Below are 25,591 nucleotides of genomic sequence, written 5' to 3'. Positions count from 1 at the left end.
AAGACACATTACGTCTCTGTCAGCGGTAGGCTCTGAGCACAGCACAGCCACCTGGAGGGCCCCTTTTTCTTTTTACATTGGTGCCCTCTGACTTCTCTTAGTGCAGCCGAGCATATGCATCATGGGCTGAATACACACACACGCATGCACGCACACACACACACACACAGACACACACACACACACACACACACACACACACACACACACACACACACACACACACACACAGAACCACTCAAGGCATACCTAGAATAGACAGTTTAACATCATATAGAGCAGCAACACAGTGGAAGAGAAGGAAGATATACTATTAGAGAGATCGGCAGGAGAGAGACGGAGAGAGATTGAGAGGGGGAGAGAGATGGAGATAGAGACTGCGGGGGAGAGAGGTGAGGGTTGAAGGGTTGTGGGGTCACCGAGGGGAATAGGGATGAGGGTTTAAAGGTTGTGTGGTCACTGAGGGGGAGAGAGATAAGGGTTGAAAGGTTATGGGGACACTGAGGGGAGAAAGATAAGGGTTGAAGGGTTGTGGGGTCACCGAGGGGAATAGGGATGAGGGTTTAAAGGTTGTGTGGTCACTGAGGGGGAGAAAGATAAGGGTTGAAAGGTTGTGGGGACACTGAGGGGAGAAAGATAAGGGTTGAAAGGTTGTGGGGACACTGAGGGGAGAAAGATAAGGTTTGAAAGGTTGTGGGGACACTGAGGGGAGAAAGATAAGGTTTGAAAGGTTGTGGGGACACTGAGGGGGAGGGAAATAAGGGTTGAAAGGTTGTGGGGACACTGAGGGGAGAAAGATAAGGGTTGAAAGGTTATGGGGACACTGAGGGGAGAGAGATAAGGGTTGAAAGGTTATGGGGACACTGAGGGGAGAAAGATAAGGTTTGAAAGGTTGTGGGGACACTGAGGGGAGAAAGATAAGGTTTGAAAGGTTGTGGGGACACTGAGGGGGAGGGAAATAAGGGTTGAAAGGTTGTGGGGACACAGGGGAGAAAGATAAGGGTTGAAAGGTTATGGGGACACTGAGGGGAGAAAGATAAGGGTTGAAAGGTTGTGGGGACACTGAGGGGGAGGGAAATAAGGGTTGAAAGGTTATGGGGACACTGAGGGGAGAAAGATAAGGGTTGAAAGGTTGTGGGGACACTGAGGGGGAGGGAAATAAGGGTTGAAAGGTTGTGGGGACACTGAGGGGAGAAAGATAAGGTTTGAAAGGTTGTGGGGACACTGAGGGGGAGGGAAATAAGGGTTGAAAGGTTGTGGGGACACTGAGGGGAGAAAGATAAGGTTTGAAAGGTTGTGGGGACACTGAGGGGAGAAAGATAAGGTTTGAAAGGTTATGTGGACACTGAGGGGAGAGAGATAAGGGTTGAAAGGTTGTGGGGACACTGAGGGGAGAAAGATAAGGTTTGAAAGGTTGTGGGGACACTGAGGGGAGAGAGATAAGGGTTGAAAGGTTGTGGGGACACTGAGGGGAGAAAGATAAGGTTTTAAAGGTTGTGGGGACACTGAGGGGAGAAAGATAAGGGTTGAAAGGTTATGGGGACACTGAGGGGGAGGGAAATAAGGGTTGAAAGGTTTTTGGGGTCATTGGATCGCTACATGTGTGTTCTGAAGGACTAAAACAACATGCGTATATCTGCCTCATTATTAGTGTTCTATCATACACTCTCCACTGACATCTTGTGAAAAGGCTAGATGTATACTGTACATACATGACTGACAGGCTTCATCCACTTGACATAATAATACATACAGCGTTTCTAAAAATCAAAGTAACAGCGTTTGCCCTGAAATGAAAAGATGAAAATGAAAATGTTGGTGAAGAAAACCACCCAGAGGGTAAGAGAGAAATGAAAGGCTGTAGCAACACAGATTAAAGTGTGATAGTGACTTTTGGAAGTAAGACTCATTCCATGCTCTGCTCAAAGACCCTGATCCTAATCTCTTTCTCTCTACAGCCACAACGTTCCTCTTTTGTCTCCCTCACTGTGCCCACTGCCTAATCCAAATTCAATATGTTAACATATGCGAGGGCCTTGCTACATAGGAAAATGCAAAGCTGAGTCCAAAGGAGCGCATCCTGGGATTCTGCTGTAGTGTTGTGATGATTGGGCCCGAAAAGAGGGGAGGAATTATAAGTCATATCTCCATAATGACAGTGTACGCTATTGTTGGGATCTGTTCATTCCATTTCCATATTTTACTACGTGTGTCAACACAGCAACAATATCTACCACAATATTGTACAGCAGAGGGTAACTTAATGAGAAATGGTGAGGGGTTTAAAAGTGTGTATAATGTGTCTGGGATTGGTGTCATTTGGGGACAGTGATGTGTTGAATAGATAAACACTGAAAGGAATATCTCTCAGAATCAAAGGGTGATTTTAAGTCTAAGCCAAATTACAGGTTGATTCTATATACAGCAGTTCTATACATTTAAGAACATTTCCATTGAAGTATTGAACCTGAAACAGAGGAAGTTTTGTATAGGCCCCTACAGACATGGGATTTCTCTCTCTTTAAGGTACAGTAGGTTTTCCCAGCTCTAACTGGCAGACACTTTGCTCTCCACTAAAAACGACCTACAATGAAGCGAACTAATGAGCCATTCAAGAAAAGACGTCCTTAACCGAAGAGGTTAATAAGTTATTACTATATAATTATTAATACACAATACTGTAACACGTTTTCTCTTTTCACTACCACAGGCTGCACAGCCAGACAGCAGCAATGCAACGTGACAAGGAAGTGTAACGTTTATTGACTTGGAAAGCAACCCAGTGAAATGTTCTCTTTAGGGATAGCTACAGAAAAAAAGAAAAGGCTTGTTCAATTGCAAACCTTCTTTTTCCGTTTTCTGTTCATTGTACGACTAAAATGGCAAACTTCCGACAGATACTAAAATGTCAGAGATATTCCGATGTTAATGTCTAGTGTTAATAATATGTTTCAGAAGTCAATCTGTTGATCAGAAAAGCATGGAGCGTGGCAGTATGTTGGCATGTAACGTAGTTGGTAAGAGATTTGGACTAAATGAATCCTCCAGATTAATTATGGGAGATAACATGTTTCTGTATGTCCAACATATGGAAGGGAACTAAATCTGCCTCATCACAGGGAGGGCAATGTGAGGATACATCTCACAGAAACACACATGCCATGTTTGAGAGCCAAGGATTTCTACCTGGGAAACATAATGTCACTGTCGGTTAAAAACCTTGTAACTCCATTTTATGCAAATGTTCATATTATACTTTTTTAAAACCAGTAACACCCCTCAATGTCCTCTGGATCAAATTAAGGTCCTATATCTGTAGAGCTGTGAAACGCAATTTAGTGCTATTAAATAAAAGTGATATTTGGTCGTTTTTTTAAAGTGCGGTGTGGGAATCGGCTATCTGCCTCCCAACATGGCTGGGTTTCAGTACCTATCCTAGGCCTGGTTGTTTACATAGCAGTTGTGGTAAAACAGTCAGGGAGTGGAGTAAGGACAGTCATGACTCTCAGACCAAGAAAATGTATTTTAGTTAACGGGAAAATATTTCCAGAACAGTTTCTGTTTTGGAGAGAAGAGGTTTTAATCAGACAGCAACGATAAGGTATGTGCACTCTCCAGCCAATCAATAACATAAATTCTTCATTTGAACAATTCAATTAAAGCACATTGATGGAATTAAAACCAGTGGGACTGCATCCAGAAGCATCTTGTCCAAACCCTAGAGAAGAACCTCTTTCCTCTTCGGACGATTCCTACGGACCTGGAGATTGGTAAAGGTTGACGGCAGGCAGGGGCAAAGAACATAACAATGGGATTATTTCTTATGATTATAGCAGAGTGAGTGTTGCCCCTAATTGGTGTAAACAGTTGTGACTAGCTACAAAGCAACACACTCATCCAAATCAAATCTCCTGGCTCGACAATTTCGGCCTGATTACACAATAACCCCACGGTGAGTGATCGTGTTCCTCCTCAGGCATCGGCTACACAACCTAGCGCAGCACTGAATAGAATAGAGAATCATGGTAGAAGGGGGATTGGAGCTGCTCACTGGCTGACTGCCTGCCTGTGTTAACTCTCTGAACCATGCTCGCTGGCTGACTGCCTGCCTGTGTTCACTCTCTGAGCCATGCTCGCTAGCTGACTGCCTGCCTGTGTTAACTCTCTGAGCCATGCTCACTGGCTGACTCCCTACCTGTGTTCACTCTCTGAGCCATGCTCGCTGGCTGACTGCCTGCCTGTGTTCACTCTCTGAGCCATGCTCCCTGGCTAACTGCCTGCCTGTGTTAACTCTCTGAGCCATGCTCCCTGGCTAACTGCCTGCCTGTGTTCACTCTCTGAGCCATGCTCCCTGGCTAACTGCCTGCCTGTGTTAACTCTCTGAGCCATGCTCCCTGGCTAACTGCCTGCCTGTGTTCACTCTCTGAGCCATGCTCCCTGGCTAACTGCCTGCCTGTGTTCACTCTCTGAGCCATGCTCCCTGGCTAACTGCCTGCCTGTGTTCACTCTCTGAGCCATGCTCCCTGGCTAACTGCCTGCCTGTGTTCACTCTCTGAGCCATGCTCCCTGGCTAACTGCCTGCCTGTGTTCACTCTCTGAGCCATGCTCGCTGGCTAACTGCCTGTCTGTGTTAACTCTCTGAGCCATACTCCCTGGCTAACTGCCTGCCTGTGTTAACTCTCTGAGCCATGCTCCCTGGCTGCGCTGCAAAGGGGCGGTTAGCTAGAGCAATGCAAGTGTTACCGCTGCTGAACGGCAGGGCAAATTCTCTCAGCTGAATTGAGGTTAAGAAGAAGAGAGGTCACACTGACTGTGCTAGTGGTGTATGTGGGTATGTGTGTGTGGCAGGCAGAACCAGGGCAAACACAGCATGGGGAGTTTTTTTATAGACCTCAAAGCCTTTATTAAAGGGACAGCTCAATCAAAACACAGAAACAACTTGATTTTCATGAGCTTCCACAATCTTTCCAATGTTGTGGGGAAACCATTCATCAGGTTTTACAGTGTTTGGAGAAAGGAGTGGCTCTGAAAGAATATGTTGGCTAGACAATGGTTCCTCTCCCAGTTGAGCCAAGCAGTGTTTCTGAGCTTAAAATGCAGGTTGTTATGGTCTTCTAAGTCAAGACACCTGCTCTGACCTTCCCACTCACCTGGGTACGAACAATCTTTACAGGAATGAAACCCTCTCTTCTATCAATATGACCTAGGAAGCCAGAAACTTTACAACATTATGGAACTCATAAATTATAATGTTGTCCTCCGACGGGTGTTTTTATTCGACAAGGGGAGGAGGTACATTATCTCTCCTTTTCTGTCTCTCTACACCTCTCTTGTCCTCCACCACCACCTCAGCTGTGAATAACTGTCCATCTTCATATCTTTCCTCCCTCGCTCCAGACTCCATAGCTGCGTTAAAGAACAGGAGTTGAGAAGCCTAAGAGTTATGGGTCTGCCAATGACACTTAATACCTTATTGTCCCCCGGAGGAAAAAAAACAAAAACAGTTAAGCATGTTAAGTGAGGGAGGGCCTCTAACAGTGTGGACCCAGGTCCAACTCTCTTCTGGCTGGGGATTAGAGAATTCATTAGTAATCTGCAGGGGAGGACTTTAAAGCAGCTTGATTTATGTGCATAGGTTGCAGAAACTCCTCTCCCCCACTCGTTTACCTACAACTGCTATGTAAACAACCAGGAATAGGATAGGTACAGAAACCCAGCCATTTTGGAAGGAAGATAACCAATTTCCACAATGCACTTCAACAACTATCAGATAAGATAGCAGTTATATTTAATAGCACTAAATTGCTCTAGGTTGACTAGATATAACAGAACACCTGACCTCAATACACAGGAACATAACAGAACAACTGACCTCAATACACAGGAACATAACAGAACAACTGACCTCAATACACAGGAATAGTGTCCAACGTCTTGGAGCTCGGTGGGTCTAAACCAGATAGCGTCCTCCTCCTTGTTCATTCTGATGCCGTCGAAAGAGATAGGCTCCTCAAAGTCTCCGTGTCCTGTACTTTTATACCACATAAGGCTTAGTCCCACACTCTGGGAGTGGGTGTAGTTCGCTCTGATGTATCCATAGAATAAAGCACATTTAATCCGCACCGGTTCCCCCAAAAGCACTTTGTATTTCAAGTAGTCCACTGACCAATCCGTGCAGTCGTCCACTGAGGAGAAAGGAGAGAGGGAAAGGTAGATTAATAGGACTGTCATAAAAGTGTTCTAATGACACTATATAAGCACATTTGTTTCCTTACACAGGAAAACAAGCTGAAATATGCTGATCATTTAAATGGTATTTGGCGCTGGGAAGTGGGATCAGAGTCAAATAAATGACTGGCCTTAGTTAAGTCTCTATGTGCATTGCCAGTATTGATTTGACCATCATGAATCAGGAAGTAATAATTGTAACAATTGTTTACAGTAGCATTTTCATCTCAAAGTGACAACACTTCCAACCTATCACCCCCTCTCTAAGCTATTTCCACCACACAGGAACAGTAGAAAAGATGTAGACAGAATGGAACACATAAAAGAAGAGGATAGAGTAGTAGCTGTGGTTGCCGGGGCCTACAGCTGTCTGCTCACCCAGCCGTGCCAGAGCACTAGCACCAGCTGTGACCTAGTCAGAGCCGGGGCAGCGAGAGCCAATGGGAGGGCAGAGTCGGGAGTAAACACACGACCACGCACACCCGGAACGAGGACGAGGAGCCAGGCGCACACGGCAGTTGACAGACAGGGGTGTAAAGTCCAAACACATGGATGGCATTACCACCAGACCGTGGAGGCGCTGTCCTCTGAGAAACTCACTACTAAAAAGTAGCACCTCTGTATTTAAACAGTATGAAGCATTTTCAGCCATATTACCCTTATTGTATAACAATGTTAGACTTCCCAGAGCATAATTCATCCTCTCACCAGACATGCACACATACTACATCCAGATGTATTAGTCTGTATTATAGACTCTTTAACATCAATCTAACATAATGATTACATACAGGCCCAGTTGTCAGAGCCATCCACTTCCATCCTAATGGACAACACAGGACACTCATTCACATTAAACTGCAATAGAAAACAAGAGAATATCTCAGCGTACACACTGAACTGCCTTCACTGTCCTCTTTCAATACCACAAATGTCAATGTTCAGGGAATAAATTAAAAATCCCTTCCTGATATTGGCCAGCTACAGGTAGAGGCTGGGGGTCACTGAAGGTTTATCACCATTATGATATCTCATATAGTAGTCACCGACCACCAGCCAATCATATCATATCATATCCCCATTAGGTACCTCATCATTTGGAAAATACCTGAATTGATTCGGTTGGTTTGCATATTTATGTCTGTCACTCACACAGTTGCCTACATCAAGGAGCACTAAGGGGATGGAACAAGAGTTCCAGGGGCCCCCAGCCATACACACACAAACACACACACACACACATGCATGCACACACACAGTGAAAAGGCTGTAGAGATCAGAGTTTTCATGCAGGCTTCCGGGCTGTGGATGCTAGCTTCTGTCCTCCTCTGGGTACATTGACTTCAACACAAAACCTAGGAGGCTTGTGGTTCTCACCCCCTTCCATAGACTTACACAGTAATTCTGACAACTTCCGGAGGACGTCCTGCAACCGATCAGAACTCTCGCAGCATAAACTGACATGATGTCCACCCAATCAAATGATCAGAGAATGAATCTAGTACTGAAAGCATAAGCTACAACTAGCTAGCACTGCAGCGCATTTAAAGCGTGGTGAGTAGTTCACTCAAAGAAAGAAAGAGACAATAGTTTAACAGTTTTCAATAAATTAATTTCTTCCAAAATTAAGAACAAGCGAGAGAGAGAGAGAGAGAGAGAGCGCAAGCTACATTTCATAGTAAATACTTGTTTCACTTTCAATTACTTAGCTAGCATCGAATGCAGCTGGCTAGTTTAGCATACTCAAACACCTGGCTCAAACAGATAGGGATGCTATGTTGGCGAGCTGACTATGTCTATCCAACACTGGAACTCTTACAAGTCAATGTAAGAATAAAAGAAACGTTCTCACTATCAACTGCATTTATTTTTAGCAAACTTAACATGTGCAAATATTTGTATGAATATAACAAGATTCAACAACTGAGACATAAACTGAACTAGTTCCAAAGACATGTGATTAACAGAAATTGATATGTCCCTGAACAAGGGGGGGGGGGGGGGGGGTCAAAATCAAAAGTAACAATCAGTATCTTCCGGCGCCGACAGAGATGGCCGCCTCGCTTCGCGTTCCTAGGAAACTATGCAGTTTTTTGTTTTTTTACGTGTTATTTCTTACATTAGTACCCCAGGTCATCTTAGGTTTCATTACATACAGTCGAGAAGAACTACTGAATATAAGATCAGTGTCAACTCACCATCAGTACGACCAAGAATATGTTTTTCGCGACGCGGATCCTGTGTTCTGCTTTACAAACAGGACAACGGAGTGGATCCCATGCAGCAACCCAAAAAAACGACTCCGAAAAAGAGGGAAACGAGGCGGTCTTCTGGTCAGACTCCGGAGACGGGCACACCGTGCACCATTCCCTAGCATTCTTCTTGCCAATGTCCAGTCTCTTGACAACAAGGTTGATGAAATCCGAGCAAGGGTAGCATTCCAGAGGGACATCAGAGACTGTAACGTTCTTTGCTTCACGGAAACGTGGCTTACTGGAGAGACGCTGTCCGAGGCGGTGCAGCCAACAGGTTTCTCCACGCATGGCGCAGACAGAAACAAACATCTTTCTGGTAAGAAGAGGGGCGGAGGCGTATGCCTTATGACTAACGTGACATGGTGTGATGAAAGAAACATACAGGAACTCAAATCCTTCTGTTCACCTGATTTAGAATTCCTCACAATCAAATGTAGACCGCATTATCTACCAAGAGAATTCTCTTCGATTATAATCACAGCCGTATATATCCCCCCCCAAGCAGACACATCGTTGGCTCTGAATGAACTTTATTTGACTCTTTGCAAACTGGAAACCATTTATCCGGAGGCGGCATTCATTGTAGCTGGGGATTTTAACAAGGCTAATCTGAAAACAAGACTCCCTAAATTTTATCAGCATATCGATTGCGCAACCAGGGGTGGAAAGACCTTGGATCATTGTTACTCTAACTTCCGCGACGCATATAAGGCCCTGCCCCGCCCCCCTTTCGGAAAAGCTGACCACGACTCCATTTTGTTGATCCCTGCCTACAGACAGAAACTAAAACAAGAGGTTCCCACGCTGAGGTCTGTCCAACGCTGGTCCGACCAAGCTGACTCCACACTCCAAGACTGCTTCCATCACGTGGACTGGGACATGTTTCGTATTGCGTCAGACAACAACATTGACGAATACGCTGATTCGGTGTGCGAGTTCATTAGAACGTGCGTTGAAGATGTCGTTCCCATAGCAACGATTAAAACATTCCCTAACCAGAAACCGTGGATTGATGGCAGCATTCGCGTGAAACTGAAAGCGCGAACCACTGCTTTTAATCAGGGCAAGGTGTCTGGTAACATGACCGAATACAAACAGTGCAGCTATTCCCTCCGCAAGGCTATCAAACAAGCTAAGCGTCAGTACAGAGACAAAGTAGAATCTCAATTCAATGGCTCAGACACAAGAGGCATTTGGCAGGGTCTACAGTCAATCACGGACTACAGGAAGAAATCCAGCCCAGTCACGGACCAGGATGTCCTGCTCCCAGGCAGACTAAATAACTTTTTTGCCCGCTTTGAGGACAATACAGTGCCACTGACACGGCCTGCAACGAAAACTTGCGGTCTCTCCTTCACTGCAGCCGAGGTGAGTAAGACATTTAAACGTGTTAACCCTCGCAAGGCTGCAGGCCCAGACAGCATCCCCAGAGCATGCGCAGACCAGCTGGCCGGTGTGTTTACGGACATATTCAATCAATCCCTATACCAGTCTGCTGTTCCCACATGCTTCAAGAGGGCCACCATTGTTCCTGTTCCCAAGAAAGCTAAGGTAACTGAGCTAAACGACTACCGCCCCGTAGCACTCACTTCCGTCATCATGAAGTGCTTTGAGAGACTAGTCAAGGACCATATCACCTCCACCCTACCTGACACCCTAGACCCACTCCAATTTGCTTACCGCCCAAATAGGTCCACAGATGATGCAATCTCAACCACACTGCACACTGCCCTAACCCATCTGGACAAGAGGAATACCTATGTGAGAATGCTGTTCATTGACTACAGCTCGGCATTCAACACCATAGTACCCTCCAAGCTCGTCATCAAGCTCGAGACCCTGGGTCTCGACCCCGCCCTGTGCAACTGGGTACTGGACTTCCTGACGGGCCGCCCCCAGGTGGTGAGGGTAGGCAACAACATCTCCTCCCCGCTGATCCTCAACACTGGGGCCCCACAAGGGTGCGTTCTGAGCCCTCTCCTGTACTCCCTGTTCACCCACGACTGCGTGGCCACGCACGCCTCCAACTCAATCATCAAGTTTGCGGACGACACAACAGTGGTAGGCTTGATTACCAACAACGACGAGACGGCCTACAGGGAGGAGGTGAGGGCCCTCGGAGTGTGGTGTCAGGAAAATAACCTCACACTCAACGTCAACAAAACTAACGAGATGATTGTGGACTTCAGGAAACAGCAGAGGGAACACCCCCCTATCCACATCGATGGAACAGTAGTGGAGAGGGTAGCAAGTTTTAAGTTCCTCGGCATACACATCACAGACAAACTGAATTGGTCCACTCACACAGACAGCATTGTGAAGAAGGCGCAGCAGCGCCTCTTCAACCTCAGGAGGCTGAAGAAATTAGGCTTGTCACCAAAAGCACTCACAAACTTCTACAGATGCACAATCGAGAGCATCCTGGCGGGCTGTATCACCGCCTGGTACGGCAACTGCTCCGCCCTCAACCGTAAGGCTCTCCAGAGGGTAGTGAGGTCTGCACAACGCATCACCGGGGGCAAACTACCTGCCCTCCAGGACACCTACACCACCCGATGTCACAGGAAGGCCATAAAGATCATCAAGGACATCAACCACCCGAGCCACTGCCTGTTCACCCCGCTATCATCCAGAAGGCGAGGTCAGTACAGGTGCATCAAAGCTGGGACCGAGAGACTGAAAAACAGCTTCTATCTCAAGGCCATCAGACTGTTAAACAGCCACCACTAACATTGAGTGGCTGCTGCCAACACACTGACACTGACTCAACTCCAGCCACTTTAATAATGGGAAATGATGTAAATATATCACTAGCCACTTTAAACAATGCTACCTTATATAATGTTACTTACCCTACATTATTCATCTCATATGCATACGTATATACTGTACTCTATATCATCGACTGTATCCTTATGTAATACATGTATCACTAGCCACTTTAACTATGCCACTTTGTTTACATACTCATCTCATATGTATATACTGTACTCGATACCATCTACTGTATCTTGCCTATGCTGCTCTGTACCATCACTCATTCATATATCCTTATGTACATATTCTTTATCCCCTCACACTGTGTACAAGACAGTAGTTTTGGAATTGTTAGTTAGATTACTTGTTGGTTATTACTGCATTGTCGGAACTAGAAGCACAAGCATTTCGCTACACTCGCATTAACATCTGCTAACCATGTGTATGTGACAAATAAAATTTGATTTGATTTGATTTGATCTGGTGTGGCCACCAGCTTACATTAAGTACTGCAGTGCATCTCCTCCTCATGTACTGCACCAGATTTGCCAGTTATTGCTGTGAGATATTACCCCACTCTTCCACCAAGGCACCTGCAAGTTCCTGGACATTTCTGGGGGGAATGGGATCCGGGCTCTTCGCTGGCCATGTCAAAACACTGACATTTCGTTCTTTCATGAAATCCCGCACAGAACGAGCAGTATGGCTGGTGGCATTGTCATGATGGAGGGTCATGTCAGGATGACCCTGCAAGAAGGGTAACACATGAGGGAGGAGGAGGTCTTTCCTGTAACGCACAGCGTTGATTGCCTGCAATGACAACAAGCTCAGTCCGATGATGCTGTGACACACCTCCCCACACCATGATGGACTCTCCACCTCCAAATCAATCCCGCTCCAGAGTACAGACCTTGGTGTTATGCTCGTTCCTTCGACGATAAACGCGAATCCGACCATCACCCCTGGTGAGACAAAACCGCAACTCGTCAGTGAAGAGCACTTTTTGCTAGTCCTGTCTGGTCCAATGACAGTGGGTTTGTGCCTATAGGCGACGTTGTTGCCGGTGATGTCTGGTGAGGACCTGCCTTACAACAAGCCTACAAGCCCTCAGTCCAGCCTCTCTCAGCCTATCGTGGACAGTCTGAGCACTGATGGAGGGATTGTGCGTTCCTGGTGTAACTCGGGCAGTTGTTGTTGACATCCTGTACCTGTCCCGCAGTTGTGATGTTCAGATATACCGATCCTGTGCAGGTGTTGTTACACGTGGTCTGCCATTGCGAGGACGATCAGCTGTCTGTCCTGTCTCCCTGTAGCGCCTCACAGCACAGACAATGCAATTTATTGCCCTGGCCACATCTGCAGTCCTCATGCCTCCTTGCAGCATGCCTAAGGCACATTCACGCAGATGAGCAGAGACCCTGGGCATCTTTCTTTTGGTGTTTTTTAGAGTCAGTAGAAAGGCCTCTTTAGTATCCTAAGTTTTCATAACTGTGACCTTAATTGACTACCGTCTGTAAGCGGTTAGTGCCTCAACGACCATTCCACAGATGCATGTTCATGAATTGTTTATGGTTCATTGAACAAGCATGGGACACAGTGTTTAAACCCTTTACAATGAAGATCTGTGAAGTTATTTGGGATTTTTACAAATTATCTTTGAAAGACAGGTTCCTGAAAAAGGGACATTTCTTTATTTTGCTGAGTTTATGTTGACTATGACGTGACAATGATATAGGCTGTGTGTAGCGGTTAGAGGTTATGATATGAAGGTTTGGCTTGGAAAAGTTGTTTCGCCTGGTCACAGACAGCTGATGTGGTGTGCACTGAAGTCCACAAGCGAAGGGAAAAGGGGATAGGAGAGTGCGTAGATAGTTGCGAGAATAACTTATAAACGCAACAAACTGTTTGTATGTGTCTGCTATGAAAGTGAACTGTGTTCGCGTGTGATCAGGGGTGTACTCATTGCGTCTCTTCTGTTGTTAAATGTTTCTAAATGGAAGCAAACGGAACGAAACGGGGATAAACATACCTGCATTTGTCCAATAGAAACTCTTGTTTGCAACTGGACTAATGATTACACCCTATATCAGCTAGATGCAGGCAAGAGTGTGCAACTCGGTATTGAATGTGTCACTGTCTGTCACCTTGATTACTAAAAATGATCTCAACCTGTGCACCTACTGTATGTGGTAAACTTTCATTCATAGGCTAGGTTGTAGCAACCTCATGATGGGTACATGGAACATTAGAGTATCACGTAGTAGGCTAGTGGTTAAGAGTGTTGGGCCAATAACTGAAAGGTCGCTGGATCCAATCCCGAGCCGACTAGGTGAAAAATCTGTCGATGTGCCCATGAGCAAGGCACTTAACCCAAATTGCTCCTGTAAGTCACTCTGGATAAGAGTGTCTGCTAAATGTCTAAACATTTAAATGTAGCCTAAACCAATCGATGTTACATTGAGCTGGGAGAATGGAATATGAATGACAGTCGTCCAGTATGCTGTAATAGAAATAAGGCCATGCTCATAAAAAAATGATAATCCTCCCTCATCTTAAACACTTCTGATCCCATCTCAGTTATCCCTCGTCTTAAATACCACTGATCTCATCTCAGTTATCCCTAGTCTTAAATACCACTGATCTCATCTCAGTTATCCATAGTCTTAAATACCACTGATCTCATCTCAGTTATCCCTAGTCTTAAATACCACTGATCCCATCTCAGTTATCCCTAGTCTTAAATACCATTGATCTCATCTCAGTTATCCCTAGTCTTAAATACCACTGATCCCATCTCAGTTATCCCTAGTCTTAAATACCATTGATCTCATCTCAGTTATCCCTCGTCTTAAATACCACTGATCTCATCTCAGTTATCCCTCATCTTAAATACCACTGATCTCATCTCAGTTATCCCTCGTCTTAAATACCACTGATCTCATCTCAGTTATCCCTCGTCTTAAATACCACTGATCCCATCTCAGTTATCCCTCGTCTTAAATACCACTGATCTCATCTCAGTTATCCCTAGTCTTAAATACCACTGATCCCATCTCAGTTATCCTTCCATCTTGTGCAATCCATTCCTCCCTCATCTTAAATGCCACTGATCTCAGCTTGTGCAATCTATTCCTCCATCATTCACTCGCTCTCGTTTCAACTGTCTATATCTTCCCCCCATTAAAACAGCTGGCTAGCACAGCTGCTGAGCACTCAACAGGCTTGGCTAATTGTGTCTTCATTAATGTTTTATTTACAAGAAACAACTCCGCAGCTAATTTTGTCCTATAATTAATCCATTCCAGAGAGATAGAGTGAGAGAGTGAGAGTGAAAGTGAGCGAGAGAGAGAGAGATTAAAAATAACTCACATTTCATAAAAGCAGACACTGGATAAGCATCAATATGGCTTTTGAAACGACCATAGACTTCACAGTGGAGTTCAACTGAAATCTACATCTCTATGTGTTAGTCTGTAGAGATGCTCTTCAAGTAGAGACCCAACCCCAAGCCACTTCAGGTTGGTTTAGAAGAGCAGGTAGCTAGATGATAGTGATGTAACAGCAACAGACATTAACAGGAAGGCTGCAGTCTACAGGTCGGTCTGGGTATCGGGGGGCCTTTCACAGCATGACTTAGAAAAGTGTTACTTTCCTCCCCCTGTTGCCATGGGAACCCAGGAACTAACCTTGCTAATCAACGACTGACTAATTAAGCGTCGTTTGAGCACTGTGGCAATCTGTAACTAAAACAAGAAATCACAAAGACGGTTTCGCATAATTAAAAGCTAATTGCGAGAAGTCTCCTTTAGAGAACAATCTCAACCAGTCTTTAATGCACTCACAGAGTCAGTCACACACAACTCATATTGCATTTGGATCTTTTCTTCCAATTAGAGTTTTAAATGATGAATAAACAGTCATTACGGAAAGTGAGAACTTATGAATGGTCACATAGGACTGAGCTATACTCCGTTTTAATTCCTGGTTATGTGTAAACTAATGGCTCTGTGTCCTGGCTATGTGTACACTATTGGCTCTGTGTCCTGGCTATGTGTCCACTAATGGCTATGTGTCCACTAATGGCTATGTGTCCACTAATGGCTATGCGTCCTGGCTATGTGTCCACTAATGGCTATGTGTCCACTAATGGCTATGCGTCCTGGCTATGTGTAAACTAATGGCTCTGTGTCCTGGCTATGTGTCCACTAATGGCCATGTGTCCACTAATGGCTATGTGTCCTGGCTATGTGTACACTAATGGCTCTGTGTCCTAGCTATGTGTACACTAATGGCTATGTGTCCTGGCTATGTGTACACTAATGGCTATGTGTCCACTAATGGCTATGTGTCCACTAATGGCTATGCGTCCTGGCTATGTGTACACTAATGGCTATGTGTACACTAATGGCTATGTGTTCTGGCTATGTGTACACTAATGGCTCTGTGTCCTGGCTATGTGTACACTAATGACTATGTGGCCTGGCTATGTGTACACTAATGGCTATGTGTCCACTAATGGCTATGTGTCCACTAATGGCTATGCGTCCTGGCTATGTGTACACTAATGGCTCTGTGTCCTGGCTATGTGTACACTAATGGCTATGTGTCCTGGCTATGTGTACACTAATGGCTATGTGTCCTGGCTATGTGTCCACTAATGGCTATGTGTCCACTAATGGCTATGTGTCCACTAATGGCTATGCGTCCTGGCTATGTGTCCACTAATGGCTATGCGTCCTGGCTATGTGTAAACTAATGGCTCTGTGTCCTGGCTATGTGTCCACTAATGGCTATGTGTCCACTAATGGCTATGTGTCCTGGCTATGTGTACACTAATGGCTCTGTGTCCTAGCTATGTGTACACTAATGGCTATGTGTCCTGGCTATGTGTACACTAATGGCTATGTGTCCACTAATGGCTATGCGTCCTGGCTATGTGTACACTAATGGCTATGTGTACACTAATGGCTATGTGTTCTGGCTATGTATACACTAATGGCTCTGTGTCCTGGCTATGTGTACACTACTGGCTATGTGTCCACTAATGGCTATGTGTCCACTAATGGCTATGCGTCCTGGCTATGTGTACACTAATGGCTCTGTGTCCTGGCTATGTGTACGCTAATGGCTATGTGTCCTGGCTATGTGTACACTAATGGCTCTGTGTCCTGGCTATGTGTCCTGGCTATGTGTCCACTAATGGCTATGTGTCCTGGCTATGTGTCCACTAATGGCTATGTGTCCTGGCTATGTGTACACTAATGGCTATGTGTCCTGGCTATGTGTACACTAATGGCTATGTGTCCTGGCTATGTGTACACTAATGGCTATGTGTCCTGGCTATGTGTCCTGGTTATGTGTACACTAATGGCTATGTGTCCACTAACGGCTATGTGTCCTGGCTATGTGTCCACTAATGGCTATGTGTCCTGGCTATGTGTACACTAATGGCTATGTGTCCTGGCTATGTGTCCTGGTTATGTGTACACTAATGGCTATGTGTCCTGGCTATGTGTCCTGGTTATGTGTACACTAATGGCTATGTGTCCACTAACGGCTATGTGTCCTGGCTATGTGTACAATAATGGCTATGTGTCCTGGCTATGTGTCCTGGTTATGTGTACACTAATGGCTATGTGTCCTGGCTATGTGTCCACTAATGGCTATGTGTCCTGGCTATGTGTCCACTAATGGCTATGTGTCCTGGCTATGTGTCCTGGTTATGTGTACACTAATGGCTATGTGTCCTGGTTATGTGTACACTAATGGCTATGTGTCCTGGCTATGTGTCCACTAATGGCTATGTGTCCTGGCTATGTGTCCTGGTTATGTGTACACTAATGGCTATGTGTCCTGGCTATGTGTCCACTAATGGCTATGTGTCCACTAATGGCTATGTGTCCACTAATGGCTATGTGTCCACTAATGGCTATGTGTCCACTAATGGCTATGTGTCCTGGCTATGTGTCCACTAATGGCTATGTGTCCTGGCTATGTGTCCTGGCTATGTGTCCACTAATGGCTATGTGTCCTGGCTATGTGTACACTAATGGCTATGTGTCCTGGCTATGTGTCCTGGTTATGTGTACACTAATGGCTATGTGTCCTGGCTATGTGTACACTAATGGCTATGTGTCCTGGCTATGTGTCCACTAATGGCTATGTGTCCTGGTTATGTGTACACTAATGGCTATGTGTCCTGGCTATGTGTCCTGGTTATGTGTCCACTAATGGCTATGTGTCCTGGCTATGTGTCCACTAATGGCTATGTGTCCTGGTTATGTGTACACTAATGGCTATGTGTCCTGGCTATGTGTCCTGGTTATGTGTACACTAATGGCTATGTGTCCTGGTTATGTGTACACTAATGGCTATGTGTCCTGGCTATGTGTACACTAATGGCTATGGGTCCTGGCTATGTGTCCTGGCTATGTGTCCAGTAGAACACTGGAACACTGGACATCTAGTGCCTTTTCTCCATCACTGCCTCTCTTTCTCCCATCAGGCCAGATTAAACACAGACCATTATGGCTCTACATTCACTCATTTTTACAGCTCAGCGTGTCTTCTCTCGTCTCTCCCTTCACGTAGATAAACGTCCCCAAGAATGATGTCCTCTGTCAACTAGGCTCCTGCAGTGTGAATGGATTCTCAGGTGCAGAATGGGAGCTGTCTCTAGTCCTACTGCTGTTTCTAGTCCTACTGCTGTTTCCTCGTCTGAAAGGTGTTTGGGTGAAAAAGGAGAAGCGCGTTGGTTGTCAACCTCTTGATTTATCAAAATAACACAGCACATTTACATGAACTGTATAAAGCATTATGTGGCAAAGATCAAATAAAAACAGCTTTGTATTTTAGAGGAAAGTTATCAACTCCAAATGATCCGGTTTGGCTTCGTCTGAAAAGTTCACATTTCCAAGTCTGTATTAATTTGGACAGAAGGTAGTAAAGTTCTCAATCGGTTCAAAAAAATACAAAATGAGTAATAGTAAAAACATCCAATAGATTTTTCAGTTGAGTACCGCCATGTTGAAAATGCCAACAGTTTAATTGAGTATTTACAGCAGAGAGGAGAGAGATTGGAAATATATTTTCCCTCTTCAAAGTGTATCCATTCAATCAAACTATTTTCATGGAAATATTCAACATAGACAGTAGTAGCTGAGTGAGGAGAAGGCTCTGTGTAACGCTTCTCGTTGGTGGAAGGAGAGGAGGACCAAAATGCAGCATGGTAAATGTTCGTCATATTTTAGTTGAACGAACTGAACACTACACAAAATAATAACGAAGAGAAAACAAAACAGTTCTGCCAGGTGAACAGACACTAAACAGAAATTAAACACCCACAACCAAAATGGGGAAAACAGGCTACCTAAGTATGATTCTCAATCAGAGACAACGAACGACACCTGCCTCTGATTGAGAACCATACTAGGCCAAACACATAGAAATATAACAACCTAGAAAAAAGAACATAGACTACCCACCCCAACTCAAGCCCTGACCAACCTAACACAAAGACATAAAAAAGGAACTAAGGTCAGAACGTGACACTCTGTCTCTGTTTCTCTCTGTCTCTCTCTCTGTTTCTCTCGCTGTCTCTCTCTCTCTCTCTCTCTCTCGCTCTCTCTCTCTCTCTCTCTCTGTCTCTCTCTCTCTGTTTCTCTGTTTCTCTCTCTCTCTCTCTCTCTCTCTCTGTCACGACTACCTCGAATCAGCTGTTTCAGACATGGTGGGAGGAGAGCAGGGTTATTGTTCATTTCAGTTAGTGAAGAGAAATTATGGATAATCTGTTGGCAGAAAAAAACACACTGCTCAGCTTGATTGAACTCAATTAACATGTCCCTGCTTCCAACAGCTTCTACAGAGCCTGGAACACGAACGGTGAGGGAGCAGACCCGTTAACTACTAAACTACACTGACTGATTGGCTGGCTGGCTGAATGGCTGACTGAATGGCTGACTGACTGACTGACTGACTGACTGGCTGGCTGGCTGGCTGGCTGACTGACTGGATGGCTGAATGGCTGACTTACTGACTGACTGACTGGCTGGCTGGCTGAATGGCTGACTGATTGACTGACTGGCTGAATGAATGACTGGCTGATTGGCTGAATGAATGCCTGAATGGCTGACTGACTGACTGACTGACTGACTGACTGGCTGGCTGGCTGGCTGGCTGACTGGCTGGCTGGCTGAATGGCTGACTTACTGACTGACTGACTGGCTGGCTGCCTGAATGGCTGACTGACTGACTGACTAACTGACTGACTGACTGACTGATTGACTGGCTGGCTGGCTGGCTGAATGAATGACTGACTGATGATTGGATGGCTGATTGGCTGAATGACTGACTGACTGACTGACTGGCTGGCTGATTGGCTGAATGAATGAATGCCTGACTGACTGACTGACTGGCTGGCTAATTGGCTGAATGACTGACTGATGACTGGATGGCTGAATGGCTGGCTGAATGTCTGATTGGCTGACTGGCTGACTAAATGATTCTCAATATCTAAAAGTGTAGATGGAGAACTGTATCTCTAACTGGTCCTGAGGGGCTACTAGGAGTGAAGGGTTTTGTTCCATCCCAGCACCGACACTCCTAGACCTGTCATACATGATCACAGCCACCTTATCATCCAATGCGTCCAAATGGCTCATTCATCTCCTCTCCTCTCCTCTCCTCTCCTCTCCTCTCCTCTCCTCTCCTCTCCTCTCCTCTCCTCTCCTCTCCTCTCCTCTGCAAACGTCAGTTCCCCAGTTCCATAAGGCACTGCATCTCAGCACTTCAGGCGTCACTACATACACCCTGGTTTGAATCCAGGCTGTATCACAATCGGCCTTGATTGGGAGTCCCATAAGGCGGCCCACATTTGGCCCAGCATCGTCTGTGTTAGGTCGGTGTAGGCTGTCATTATAAATAAGAATCTGTTCTTAACTGACTTGCCTAGTTAAATAGTACAACAACAAATAAATTGTACTGGAAGCAGAATATACTCTGAGTCAAATACAGAGAAGCAGGGCCAGGTGAAACATGGTGCTAACAGTAAACATGGATATTATAGACACGTAGACACGTAGACACGTAAACATGTAGAAACATAAACATGTAGAAACGTAGAAACGTAGACATGTAGACATGTAGACACGTAGACACGTAGAATTATAGACATGTAGACACGTAGACACGTAGACAAATAAAAGACATGTAGACACGTAGACAAGTAGACAAGTAGACAAATGAAAGACATGTAGACACTTAGACAGGTAGACACGTAAACACATAAACACGTAGACAAATAAAAGACACGTAGACACGTAGAATTGTAGACACGTAGACAAGTAGACACGTAGACAAATAAAAGACATGTAGACACGTAGACACGTAGACAAGTAGACAAATAAAAGACATGTAGACACGTAGACACGTAGACACGTAGACATATAGACACGTAGACACGTAGACAAATAGACATGTAGACACGTAGACACGTAGACAAGTAGACAAATAAAAGACATGTAGACATGTAGACACGTAGACAAGTAGACACGTAGACAAGCAGACAAGTAGACACGTAGAATTGTAGACAGGTAGACACGTAGACACGTAGATACGTAGACACATAGAATTGTAGACACGTAAACACGTAGACATGTAGACACGTAGACACGTAGACAAATAAAAGACATGTAGACACGTAGACATGTAGACACGTAGACAAATAAAAGACAGGTAGACACGTAGACACGTAGACATATAGACACGTAGACATGTAGACACGTAGACACGTAGACACGTAGACATATAGACACGTAGACATATAGACACGTAGACACGTAGACATGTAGACACGTAGACACGTAGACACGTAGACACGTAGACACGTAAACACGTAGACACGTAGAATTGTAGCATTGTAGACAGATAGACAAGTAGACAAGTAGACAAATAAAAGACATGTAGACACGTAGACACGTAGACAAGTAGACAAATAAAAGACATGTAGACACGTAGACAAGTAGACACGTAGACAAGTAGACACGTAGACACGTAGAATTGTAGACACGTAGACACGTAGAAACGTAGACACGTAGATACGTAGACGCGTAGACAGGTAGACACGTAGACACGTAGATACGTAGACACGTAGAATTGTAGACAGGTAGACACGTAGACACGTAGAATTGTAGACAGGTAGACACGTAAACACGTAGACATGTAGACACGTAGACACGTAGACACGTAGAATTGTAGAATTGTAGACAGGTAAACACGTAGACAAGTAGACAAATAAAAGACATGTAGACACGTAGACACGTAGACAAGTAGACAAATAAAAGACATGTAGACACGTAGACACGTAGACACGTAGACAAGTAGACAAATAAAAGACATGTAGACATGTAGACACGTAGACAAGTAGACACGTAGACAAGCAGACAAGTAGACACGTAGAATTGTAGACAGGTAGACAGATAGACATTTAGACACTTAGAATTGTAGACAGGTAGACACGTAGACACGTAGATACGTAGACACGTAGAATTGTAGACAGGTAGACACGTAAACACGTAGACATGTAGACACGTAGACACGTAGACAAATAAAAGACATGTAGACACGTAGACACGTAGACAAAAAAAAAGACAGGTAGACGCGTAGACACGTAGACATATAGACACGTAGACATATAGACACGTAGACACGTAGACACGTAGACATATAGACACGTAGACATATAGACAAGTAGACATATAGACACGTAGACAAATAAAAGACACATAGACACGTAGACACGTAGACACGTAGACAAATAGACAGGTAGACACGTAGACAAATAGACAGGTAGACACGTAGACATATAGACACGTAGACAAGTAGACAAATAAAAGACAGGTAGACACGTAGACACGTAGACAAAAAAAAAAGACAGGTAGACGCGTAGACACGTAGACATATAGACACGTAGACACGTAGACACGTAGACATATAGACACGTAGACACGTAGACACGTAGACACGTAGACACATAGACACGTAGACACGTAGACAAATAAAAGACACGTAGACACGTAGACATATAGACACGTAGACATATAGACACGTAGACATATAGACACGTAGACAAATAAAAGACACGTAGACACGTAGACACGTAGACAAATAGACAGGTAGACACGTAGACAAATAGACAGGTAGACACGTAGACATATAGACACGTAGACATATGGACACGTAGACAAATAAAAGACACGTAGACACGTAGACAAGTAGACAGGTAGACACGTAGACATATAGACTAGTAGACATATAGACACGTAGACACGTAGACACGTAGACAAATAGACATGTAGACACGTAGACATGTAGACACGTAGACACGTAGACAAGTAGACAAATAAAAGACAGGTAGACACGTAGACAAGTAGACATGTAGACACGTAGACATATAGACACGTAGACATATAGACACGTAGACATATAGACACGTAGACACGTAGACACGTAGACAAATAAAAGACACGTAGACACGTAGACACGTAGACACGTAGACAAATAGACAGGTAGACACGTAGACATACAGACACGTAGACATATGGACACGTAGACAAATAAAAGACACGTAGACACGTAGACAAGTAGACAGGTAGACATGTAGACACGTAGACATATAGACTAGTAGACATATAGACACGTAGACACGTAGACACGTAGACATGTAGACACGTAGACATGTAGACACGTAGACATATAGACTAGTAGACATATAGACACGTAGACACGTAGACATGTAGACAAATAGACATGTAGACACGTAGACAAGTAGACATGTAGACACGTAGACACGTAGACAAGTAGACAAATAAAAGACAGGTAGACACGTAGACAAGTAGACATGTAGACACGTAGACATATAGACACGTAGACACGTAGACAAATAGACATGTAGACACGTAGACACGTAGACAAATAGACATGTAGACACGTAGACAAGTAGACACGTAGACAAATAAAAGACATATAGACATGTAGACACGTAGACATATAGACACGTAGACACGTAGACAAGTAGACATGTAGACACGTAGACATATAGACACGTAGACAAATAAAAGACATGTAGACACGTAGACAAGTAGACAAGTAGACAGGTAGACATGTATACACGTAGACAAATAAAGACATGTAGACACGTAGACACGTAGACACGTAGACATGTACACACGTAGACACGTAGACACGTAGACAAATAAAAGACATGTAGACACGTAGACACGTAGACAAGTAGACAGGTAGACATGTAGACAAGTAGACACATAGACAAATAAAAGACATGTAGACACGTAGACACGTAGACAAGTAGACAGGTAGACATGTAGACAAGTAGACAAGTAGACACGTAGACAAATAAAGACATGTAGACACGTAGACACGTAGACACGTAGACATGTAGACACGTAGACACGTAGACACGTAGACAAATAAAAGACATGTAGACATGTAGACAAGTAGACATGTAGACACGTAGACAAATAAAAGACATGTAGACATGTAGACACTTAGACACGTAGACAAATAAAAGACATGTAGACACGTAGACAAGTAGACATGTAGACACGTAGACAAATAAAAGACATGTAGACATGTAGACAAGTAGACACGTAGACAAGTAGACATGTAGACACGTAGACACGTAGACAAGTAGACAAATAAAATACATGTAGACATGTAGACACGTAGACATATAGACACGTAGACACGTAGACAAGTAGACATGTAGACACGTAGACATATAGACACGTAGACACGTAGACAAATAGACATGTAGACACGTAGACACGTAGACAAATAGACATGTAGACACGTAGACACGTAGACACGTAGACAAATAAAAGAAATGTAGACACGTAGACAAGTAGACACGTAGACATGTAGACACGTAGACACGTAGACACGTAGACAAATAAAAGACATGTAGACATGTAGACACGTAGACACATAGACAAATAAAAGACATGTAGACACGTAGACACGTAGACAAGTAGACAGGTAGACATGTAGACACGTAGACAAGTAGACACGTAGACAAATAAAGACATGTAGACACGTAGACACGTAGACAAGTAGACATGTAGACACGTAGACACGTAGACAAATAAAAGACATGTAGACATGTAGACACGTAGACACGTAGACAAGTAGACAGGTAGACATGTAGACACGTAGACAAGTAGACAAGTAGACACATAGACAAATAAAAGACATGTAGACACGTAGACACGTAGACAAGTAGACACGTAGACAAATAAAGACATGTAGACACGTAGACACGTAGACACATAGACAAATAAAAGACATGTAGACAGGTAGACACGTAGACAAGTAGACAGGTAGACATGTAGACACGTAGACAAGTAGACACATAGACAAATAAAAGACATGTAGACACGGAGACAAGTAGACAAGTAGACACGTAGACAAATAAAGACATGTAGACACGTAGACACGTAGACATGTAGACACGTAGACAAGTAGACACGTAGACAAATAAAAGACATGTAGACATGTAGACACTGAGACACGTAGACAAATAAAAGACATGTAGACACGCAGACACGTAGACAAGTAGACATGTAGACACGTAGACATGTAGACAGGTAGACACGTAGACACGTAGAAAGGTAGACACGTAGACAAATAAAAGACATGTAGACACATAGACACGAAGACACGTAGACACGTAGACAAGTAGACAAGTAGACAAGTAGACATGTAGACATGTAGACATAAAGACACGTAGACATGTAGACATGTAGACACGTAGACAAATAAAAGACATGTAGACATGTAGACACGTAGACAAGTAGACACGTAGACAAGCAGACAAGTAGACACGTAGACACGTAGAATTGTAGACAGGTAGACACGTGGATGTAGACGCGTAGAATTGTAGACAGGTAGACACGTAAACACGTAGACATGTAGACAGGTAGACACGTAGACAAATAAAAGACATGTAGACACGTAGACACGTAGACATATAGACACGTAGACACGTAGACAAATAAAAGACATGTAGACACGTAGACACGTAGACATATAGACACGTAGACACGTAGACACGTAGACAAATAAAAGACAGGTAGACACGTAGACACGTAGACATATAGACACGTAGACACGTAGACACGTCGACATATAGACACGTAGACATATAGACACATAGACACGTAGACACGTAGACATATAGACATATAGACACGTAGACATATAGACACATAGACACGTAGACACGTAGACACATAGACACGTAGATACGTAGACACGTCGACATATAGACACGTAGACAT

At 44.3% G+C, this 25,591-nt stretch overlaps 1 protein-coding gene across 3 annotated transcripts in view; it reads right to left on the bottom strand.

Moving 5' to 3' along the window:
• LOC110495463 (interleukin-1 receptor accessory protein-like 1) overlaps positions 1-25,591 on the bottom strand; it is a 413,831-nt gene that overhangs the window by 211,764 nt on the left and 176,476 nt on the right. For all 3 annotated transcript variants that reach the window (XM_036982526.1, XM_036982528.1, XM_036982527.1), the window contains exon 3: positions 5,906-6,185. In XM_036982526.1, the coding sequence (XP_036838421.1) occupies positions 5,906-6,185 (280 nt within the window). The remainder of the gene's footprint in view (positions 1-5,905; positions 6,186-25,591) is intronic.

This window comes from Oncorhynchus mykiss, chromosome 7, assembly GCF_013265735.2.
Source record: "Oncorhynchus mykiss isolate Arlee chromosome 7, USDA_OmykA_1.1, whole genome shotgun sequence".
Taxonomy (NCBI): Eukaryota; Metazoa; Chordata; class Actinopteri; order Salmoniformes; family Salmonidae; genus Oncorhynchus; species Oncorhynchus mykiss.
This window is presented reverse-complemented; position numbering and strand designations above follow the sequence as displayed.